Genomic DNA, 10,309 nt, shown 5'->3' with positions numbered 1-10,309 from the left:
TGAAAAGAAATACCACAAATAAACTAATTGTGTTCATTAGGTGTGTCTTGCTCTTCCCTGGGTTGTTAAAAATTACTGAGGAAAAGAACAATTAAAGCACTGTTTTCAACATTAATTGCAGTAGGTATCACAAAAAATAGACAGGCATTTACCATGTCACTCAACTTCCTTTATAAGGGAAATATTCCAAATCCCACAGGTAGGCAGACTGCAGCACAAATTTCTACTGGTGTATTTGTGTTGTGGTCCATTTTCAGATAAACATCACCTCAAACAGTACATACAGTAAGTTTGCCTGCCAGTTACAGTACATTTCAACTTCAATGACAAGCTCAGGATAAATTTTCTCACTTTCCATAAAACTTCTTGAAGTACCGCTTATTATTCACTTTGTAAGAGCAGATTGCTGAGTTCTGTGTAGTGCATGGGAGGGAACAGCACGATCGTAATCATGACATTTTCTTTTCTAAACTCCCATGTTCTCTAAGTGGCAGATGACACTCTCCTTTCTTTTGCACAAGTGCATAGATACGCATCATCAGTAGAGGATGGGGATGCAATGGCTTCCCGAGAGAATCAGAATAGCATCAATGGTATACTGTTGGCAAGTTCACACTGATCAAAGCAATTCTGAGATGCTCAGCTCCCCACCCTCCAAAAGAGATGGCCTTTTGGTGACAAAATATTGTGTGACACAGTCACGTAAGTGGCACTGTTTTCTCTGTCGGTGAACAAAAAATAATTTAGAAAACAGTTGTCAAGTATTTCAATAAAGGAAAGGATGCATTAGGGCATTACAATAATGAGTGAAGAGTAAAGCAACAGATGCCTGTCCATTGGCTGATGTACAGTCTCTTATCTTGGACATTTGTTACACAGACTGATGTTAAACTAAAGAATGCATTTTAACTCACTGAAAAACTGTACATAAACACACAGAAATTCATTTTATAAAAATACTTTTTAAGTTTACGCTTTTCTACAGGTCAGCCGGGCATAAAATAAACCCCTTGATTAGAGTTTCTCTAGATGCTGAAATTTTGCCTTTACAGTCTCTGAATTATAGCAAAAAGCTGCATTACTGGTTCTCTTTCTGAACTAAATGATTGAGACAGTAACAGTGGAATTCTCCCTTTCTCCCTCTTCTCTGTTTCAGCCTTCTCCTGTTTGAGCCAGTATGATTCATCACCTCCTGGGTATACTAGGAGCCCCAAGTTTGGAAATTCTTTTAAACTGTGAAGAAACATTAGTCTACAAAGCAAATCCTTTTACAATAGCACAAGCACTATTGTTCAAAAAAATTAACTGAGAGAAGGAAGCTACACACAGCATAGGTTTTGAGCATTTCTAGTAAGAAGCAAATGCTCTTTAAAGCTTTTGTTTCTGATTCTACTTTATGACGGCAGTTCTGTATCAGTGAACAGGGTGTTCCTTAGCAATCAGCACAGTGTCACAATGACCTGGCAAATGCGAATGCTTTCACTATCACTACAGTCCTTGCAATCTTGCCTCAGCTGTGACCCATTCACTTTTGCCCCAACTTCACTAAGATGCCTTACTCAGCATCTAATTAGTTAGGGAAGATTTGCCTTGGCTCTTAACCCTGACACAAGAGCAGGAGACTCTGCTGCTGTTTTATACCAAATATGTTCCATCACTACATTAATCAAATCCCTATAAAACTATACACAAATAAATAACTACTAAAATAGAAATAAAAAAATATGAAACTGTATTTTAAATTGTTAAACACTAGTACTTATTGCACAATATATATTTAAGCATGTGATTTAATATGTTTCAATGATTCATGCAGATTTTACAGTGTTGTGCATACATATCTCAAAGCTCTGACAGTGTTAGCACATCACCAACAGATATAGAAAGGCTCAAATATGTTCAAACACTGTATGTGTATATGTTCAAGATTATTATGTATGGAAAAGAATAGGAAAAAAAGAATGTGCTGTATTTTAGTTCTCCTTTAAATACTGAACACTGTGAGAGAAGCTGTTGAAATAGATTTTTTATTTTTGATCATGTATCATGCACATAGCTATGTATCTATCACTGCATGTACTTCTATGTCTAGTCGTCTATGCTACACAAAACATCCTGCATTTTTGTCAGGTACAATATCTCCCAATGCTCCTATTCTGAGGTACATTGGAAACAGCAAGAAATTCTTGAGACAAATATTTTTGATTTGATAAAAGGACAAGTACATGTTTAAACCATGCTTTACCAAAATACCCAAAAAAATTAAAGCAAGTGTCTGAAATAAGACAATCCAACCGATAAATCTTCTAAATTCATATTAGCACGTGAACTTAATCACAAAAAGCATAAAAAAGGAGAAAACCCCACCGGGGTTGAGCTAATCTTTAGAATGGTGTGATATATATATATAAAAAATTATAAGATTATTATATTTGCTGATTCTTACTTACAAAGGTGATTGTTAGCTACTTTAAGCTATGAAATGCGTTTTACCAAAGCCAATCTTCCTCTCAAAATGTTCATAGTAAATCAATGTATGGTATTACAGCCTGTTGTCAAATTAAGTTTGAACTCTTTTCACATGTACGTAGTTATATGCTACAGTAAAACAGTTAATTACTTAATAAATGTTAAAATTGCATACAACCTCTATGACCAGCAACCCAGAAACATTTAAAAAGCTTTCACCTTCAATCCATTAGACATTACACTACTCTCCTATTTTTAAATACAGGTTCAATAAACAGTTTATGTGCCTATGCCTACATCAATGCTAGGAACTATCAGATGCAAGAATACAAGCACAGCTCAAAACAGGCAGTGCACGTTGTATGTAATTTAATACTTCTAGTAATATAAGCGCATACTCCACATATTATAAGTATTATTTAGTTTTCCTTGGAATAAGCATGCATTTATGCAAGGAAAAAACCCTGAATTTACTGTACCATATCTCTTGTGAACAGATGCGTCTATATTAATATACATCATTGATTTAATTTTTCGTTTTCTTGGCTTCTCGCTCACCTATCTAGAAGTGATTTCTCTGGTGATAACTAACACATCATGCTAATGAGAGAATCTAATGTACAATAGAGAAATGTCACTACTAATAATATTTGCATGAAGTTAAATAAAGCAACTGTAAGAGAATGTCAGACAGTTGTTCTTTAATAAGATACAGTTACACAATGAAATTATGTTGTTAATTTTGTTACATCATTGAGTGAATCCTAAATTACAATATAATGATGCACAGATCCATTTATAATTCTGTATACTGCTTTTTCACTCTCATGTTGAAAATAGCTTCTGGAAAGGCTATTACCTTTTTATCTGAAATGGACTAAACATACTTTTTTCTCAACAAAAAGGTGGATGGTTCTGGCATTTTGTGTCACTGTGGGTTACAGCCATTTCTCTTACAGCGTCATTTCTGAAATGACTTTTAAGTATTTTAGAACATTACAGCCCTTAAGGTAAGTGGATGAAGAAAAATGGCATTTCTTATTCTGACCAATGCACAAAACATTTATGAAAGCAGACAATCACAAAAGCCTGGGTTTTTTTTTTAATCAATCAAGCCCAGACCTTCTTTTCTGTTGTTAACAACTCCTTGCCAGAACTAGAATGGGCAGTGCGTGCCCTGGACCTAACCAGATCAGCATGGAAAAGAAGCCAAGGGTTTCTGCTCATTCTCGACCTGTCACTGATCAAAGTGACCCAAAGAAGCACTCCTTTTTAAAAGTTAAGATTTACGCCCTTTAGGTTATCAGACATTCTTCTGTATACAGAAGGGATGACCCCTTTCAAGCAAATCACAGACTTTTACATTGACAAAAGGTACATAGGCAAAACAATGCAGACAAGTGGCCATGTCATAAACTTCTCACAGGTAATTTAGGATAGTATTCCTTTTCCCCTCTCACCCCACCAAAATCTAAATTTGCTCTGGAATGTGGCGATATCATTTTTTGTGCTTTCATTTGCGAACAAAAACAGTCCAAAAGTATGTACCATCACACTTGTTTTTAAGAGCCCAAACTTGTACAATCAATCCTAATTTTTCTAAGACGCATATCACAATGAAGTTGATTTTATTCTGAGGAAAGTTATTCACTCCTATATTATGCAAATAGCAATGCAGTGTGAGTTGAGAGGTAAGAGGAGGGAGGGATTGAAAGGGTTTTTTTATTCTAAATAAATCTTCTTGCTATGCTTCAATTTTTCCACTAAAAACCTGCTTGAGATTAAGTTACAGTTCCAAGGAAAAGTGATGGTGCTCAGAGTTTGTTTGCTTCTAAAAATATGTGGAAAAGCAGCATTACACTTAGAAATTTTAAAGACAAATGTCCCTAGCATTACTGGGTATAGCTGGAAAAGTTTTACTAAACATTTCTTTCAAACCATGCCAAACTTTGCTTGCAACTTATGCACATTTCATAACTTCATGTTATTTGTACTCATGAAAACAATTTTTATTAAAGCATAGGAAAAGTTGAAAAAATACTTACATTTCCAGAAGATGGACTGAAAATAATTGACTAGCAAATGAATGAAAATAGATAATAGAAAACAATATTCAGAATTTTAGTGATTTACAAAGAAACACTGGGAGTTAGACACAAATTTGCAACTGCACTTGCACACTGTATGTGCAAGCCAGCAAGTTACAACAGTCCCAACAAATCAGAAATTTAAGGCAAAAATGCTATCATTAAAGAGGGGAGAAATGCATTTAGCAAAGTAATTTCCCCTCCTTTTAAAAGCATGATGAAAGCATATTTGCACTGGATATGTTTAGCACATGATAAACAAACAAACAAAATATGACAAGGAGATTAACAAGTATACAAATGTGTCATGAGCAGACTTTTAAGAAATAAATCTGTTCGATGTTACCACCTTTTCAATGCTACTGTGTATGTATGCCAATTCACACTGATGCAGCATCCACCACACATTTAGTCATTTAGTACATTACTTCTCACTTCCTATACAGAATATATGAGCATTCATGTTCACTAATGTACAAAATCCAGTTAATATTCAAGAATTAGTACATAAAAATATTATTTAAAAGAAAAATGGCAACCAAATAGCCTAGCTTGAGTGCATACATGTTTGGTCTGTTTTAATAAGCCAGTTGTCTCAAATTTTTATTTTACCCTCTTACACATTGTGATTGCTCTTCTATTTAGTTTTGTTTCCTTTCTTTGTCAGTGTTGAACATTTTCTGGTATTTAAAAGACCACACAGTCTAAATCTGTTGAAAAAGATCTAATACTAAACAGGCAATCTAGTGCTATCTATGTGGTTCCATCATCATTTATCAATTGATTGTTATCTGGATCTAGTTATGTTAACTCTTTTGCGGCTGAAATGTAAAGAACCTTTCCTCCACCCCTAAAATTTAATCCAACTTCTTGCTAAAAGAATACAGCAGGTAATTAGGATAACTGCTTTCCATGTCACTGCCTAATATCAGTGAAACCAAACATGTTATGTATCACAGACAGGCATAGAGCTGGTAATGTTTGTAAGCAGTGTGGTAGCAATTCACACTTCCTAGCACCAAGAAGTGTTTTTGAAATGTGCATCTCTACCAGGAAATGAACTTTCTTGCTTTCAAGAATGGGAGATTGATCAGAGTTGCTTATTTGCCTTACGTTGATTACATTCTATACCAGCATACTGTATCAGCAGTAATCAGGGTCCCTCTACAGGATATATCAAAATATTCCTTATTCAAATGCCTTCATCCTGTCCTGAGCTATACTGCTTAAATGGTCACCCACAGACAACCGCTATTGGTTAAAAACTATCTGCTTTGGAGTTTTTCTTGGATTTAAAGTTTTTTTTTTAATATTTATTTTTTTATGGTCAGTATTCAGGCATGCTTTTGTTCCTTTAGACTAGAAAAACCTATTTACTTTCCCTCTCTTTTCTTACAGTACAACGCCTCTCAGGTAAATTAATTAATTCAATTTTGCATCCAGCATTAAAAGAAAGTCAAATATTACTACAAAAATTTATTAACTCCTCTTTTGGCTAACACAATATTTCAATTATTATCCATCAGTGTCAGACCATAATTGGAAACTAGTTTTCAGAAGGGCAAAACATCTCCTGGTAGGGAGTCACCCTGTTAAAAACCTCCAGGTTGAACTTCCCTCCCCTGCTTGAGCCCCATCCAAGCTGAAAGTTTGTCCCTCTCTTTTTTCTTTTTTTTTTTTCTCTCCTTTTTTCCCCCTTTTTTTAATCCCTTTTCCCTTCCCCTTCACCCAGAAGAGCCAAGCAATTGTGCAAAATTTACTGTAACACACAAGGCGCGTATCACCAAGTGCATGGTACAGAGACACTGGCTCCTGTGATTAATTATCAGTTATAACTGGCCTTGCAGTAACATTTTCGCTTTCCCGTCAGAACCGGCATACCAAGCTGCCTTAAACGCGGCCCCCGGTGAAGGAGCAGCTCTGGGGAGGACGCCAAGGCTCAGCTCCGCAGAGAGAGGGGGAGCGAGAGAGGGAGCAAGCGGGGAGAGAGAGCGGGAGAAGAGAGATCCGAGGACTGAAACTGTCTCCTCTAACGACCCTCAGCTCCGTGCTGGCAGCAGCTCCAGCAGGACAGCTCGTCGCTCCTTCCCCCTGAATAAAACTGTGTTCTGCCACATGAAGTCAATTATGCCGTTCTGAGGGGCCCCCTAAATTTAGTATCAGTTTGATTTTGGGGGCTTATGCACTCAGGAAGAAAAAGGAGTTTTCCTGGGATAGCAGATACTTTTATTTATGGGACGGGGGGATAGCAAAGGGGAAAATGCTGGAGCAAAACAAAAGCAAAGAAAGAAAGAAAAACAATCTTACTCGGAGCAAAGCTCCATTTAGAAACTTTAAAACAAATGCTCTGCTTTTACTTAAGGCTTTAAAATTTTTTTTCTTTTAAAAAGGAGCCCTTAGGGAAGAAATGAAGTAACCATGCACATTCCAATGACATAGTTATGACAGTTCAGAGGCTAACTATGTAGTGATGAATGAAACAAAAATGAAACGTGGAAAGAAAGAGAAAAAGGAGGGGGGAAAAAAGCACAAAAATTCCATGTTTTAAAATAAACGAAAGTAACGTACCTGTTGGGACATTCTGAATAAGAGGTTAGTGTCAGTGTTCTGCCATGTCCCCATGAAACCAGAGTCGGTCGCTGCCGTTCTTGTTCCGAACTGCATGGAGTTGTCAGTGCAGGAGTCTCTTAAAGTCAAGTCTCTTGCCCTCTTTCGCTCTCTGTGTCTCTGTGTGTGTCTGTCTCTCACATCCACTTCTGCCTCTTCTGACTGAAAAGTGAAGGTGGATTTTTTGAGCCTCTTGGCAGCGAGTAGCAGGAGTGTAGTGTAGTTAAGAAGCTAGCTGCACTGTGCATTTCATTTGGGAAGGGGGGATTCAGGGGAGAGGGTCAGAGCTTCTTTCGCACCTTCAGCAGAGAGACCCCTATCATTTATGCATAGATTGTGACTCCCCAAGCTCGCCTTTGCTCAGTTTAACAGCTGCCTGTCAGGTGTGCATGCAGCACTAAGGAGACCCAACCATCAGCTTCAAACTCTCAGCCACTGGATGTCATTGGATAGCAGAGCAAAGAGTCAACTGCACTGCTCCACTGTCAGGCACCAAATGACATCCTGCACTAACCCTTCAGTCTACAGATACACAGATACACACACACGCACATTCTCTCTAAGTAGCACAATGATTAGAGTGAATTGGGAGGGAAAAAAAGGCTGTGGCCTTTTCCCTGTCTTTCTCTGTTTTTTCTCAACAATGCTGTCATGTACAGCATGTTATATCTGACACTTGCCTACCACACAGGATTAGCAAATCCAAAGAAAAAGACAAGAAAAAGAAAAGAAAAAGCGAGAAAGCAAGCAATTAAATACATTCAATATTAACTTACAAATAAAACATAAAAGTTGGCCTGATTATTTTCTAAATACCAGTCAGAAAAGAATTGCAGAAGTCAGCTTCTATCCCAAAAGAAACTCTTACCAAAGAGGGGAAAAAAGATATGATCCAACTTCTTTTGAAATAAAACTAGAAAGTCACACATTCATTTCATCTCTCACACCCCTCTCTCTTGTTGCCCACTGCTAAGAGTCTTAAGCAGAATTGAGAGCAAGAAAGGATGGAAAAAATGACAAAGCTAGCCTTCCCTTTCCCTCCCCCAAAAGATCAAAAGTAGTTTTTTGGTTGTTTTGTTTTTTGTTTTTTTTTTTTTTTAAGAAGCTGGTTGAAGCAGATAAAATACACCTTTCAAATAGTGAAGAACAAAGAAATTAACCACAGCAGAAAAGAATCTGGTCCCACACAGCTAAAAAGTAATGCAAAAAACCAATGTTTTTCCTTTAAGATCTCCTGTCCTTAAGGTACAGTAATATACATCAAGTTAAATAATACTATTGCAATACTGCTCTTAATTACAAAGGCTTTCTAAAATTAATCTTCTTTGAAAAATTCTCTTACCCATTTCATCCTTTATATACAGAAAAGAAATCATAACTCTGCAAAAAACTTCATAAATAAAACAAAATTCATGCAACCTTATAAAAAATGGGCAGTTAAAAAAAAAAAAAGGTATCCTTTCCAACATAAGGAACATTCATCTTCTAATAAAATCTACAAATTTAGGAGGACAAATGTACCACTCACTGCTTTTTTCTTAACTCAGGAATAACAATAAACCTCACTCTCTGAAACAACAAAAGAAACAGAAGAGAGCTTCAGTGGCAGCTCTGTGTCATTAGTGTGCAATGAGAAAAGATGAGAAGATGTACACTATGTTGACACAAATGTGCCTTCCCCTCTAGACCCTACATCTCTTGAAAGCTTTTCTGTTAAACTTTCCTTCAGTTCAGCACCATTAAGTACAAAAAAAAAGGTCTCAGAAGCAGCAAATTCAATATCCAAGAAGAAACAAGGAAGAACCCCAAGAACTGTTGCTTTAAAATATATTAAGTCCACTTGTGGTCAATAAAAATATTCTCTACTGGGGAGGGGAAAATGACACTTAGGAGTCAATTGTACCAACAGTGGCTGTACCTTTACAGCTAGCTATTAGCCCCTCCAACTCCCTCTAAAATTTGCCAGCCTCTTCATTTCTGAAGTGGCACTCAGTGCCTCAGTCAAGCTGCATGCTCAGCTCCTGACCTTCCCACTAATGGCTGTTATTTGTGGGAGGCTTAAGGACACTGTCAATAGCAAGCTTCCTCCTCTCCGTTCTGCATCTCTTGTGTGCTCTCGCTCACAGTCTTTATCTCCATCTCTTACCCCCTCCCCCCCCTCCCCCCGCATCGTTTTCCTGTCCTGCAGTCCTCTCCTCTCCCAGAGAATAAAAAAACCACCCCCACACCCACATCCATGCACACACGCATGCATGCGCGTGCACACAAACACGCACAAAATCAACTGGAGTGCAGCAGCAAGCACCTGCAGTAATAGACTCTTTTATTAAAACTGTTATTCTGCAAGACTTGAAATTCCCAGTGGATCGGGCCATGTCAAAGCCGATATAATTAACTAGAGGCTCAGCAACGGATCAATTACCAGACAAGCAAGTGATAGTGAAATCAATGAAAGATCATCAGCCACATTATCAGTGTTGCAACTCATTAGGGTAAAACTGAGAAATGTGCTCAAAGCCAGCCCAAGCAAGGTGGCATTACAAAACAAAGGGCTAATTTGGAGACCCTGCTGTGAACAATCTGTAACAGAATTAGCCTTTTTTTCCCCTAAACTGCAGAGCTAAGTAACGAAATGTGACAGACTGAGAGAAGCAGTTTATTAAGACACCAACTCCAAGTTTATTTAGTTCATAAACTCTCTCCTAGAAAATCAATACAGTCTGTACAGGGTTATTAGGCTGACTAGCTAATACATCCAAATCTAGTCTTCCCAAGCAGAAATCTTGGCCAGTACAACCTTACAAGAAATCTAAGCTTATTCAGTTCACTGTATCAAAGGAGGACTATCATTTAATCGCCAAATGTGTGACTTGTACATCCGTCAGTCCCAGTCCAGCTCAGGTCATCCTTAAATTTACAGTGTCTCTACTGCATCTTGCTTGGCAAAATAATGCCAGCACAGAAAAACCAAAACAAGAAATACTGAATTTCAAACAGGGATATGAAAAGTAGCAGTCAATAAGGAGATAAAAGTAACCAAGCAGGAAAAATACAACAGAAGCCAACCTCCTCAAGTAGCAGTTAACGCCTCACCTAACTGTACAGCAATGAGTTTGGGGATTGGGGATGAAAAGGGGGACAGGAGG

At 37.5% G+C, this 10,309-nt stretch overlaps 1 protein-coding gene across 1 annotated transcript in view; it reads right to left on the bottom strand.

Moving 5' to 3' along the window:
- The window catches only part of BNC2 (basonuclin 2), a 324,101-nt gene that overhangs the window by 223,468 nt on the left and 90,324 nt on the right, over nucleotides 1-10,309 (bottom strand). The window contains 1 exon segment of the mRNA XM_031056862.1: nucleotides 7,125-7,325. Coding sequence (XP_030912722.1) covers nucleotides 7,125-7,325 — 201 coding nt within the window.

The sequence above is a fragment of the Geospiza fortis genome, unplaced genomic scaffold, assembly GCF_000277835.1.
Source record: "Geospiza fortis unplaced genomic scaffold, GeoFor_1.0 scaffold12, whole genome shotgun sequence".
Taxonomy (NCBI): Eukaryota; Metazoa; Chordata; class Aves; order Passeriformes; family Thraupidae; genus Geospiza; species Geospiza fortis.
Note: the sequence above shows the minus strand (reverse complement) of the source record. Positions and strands in the feature narration are given on the sequence as shown.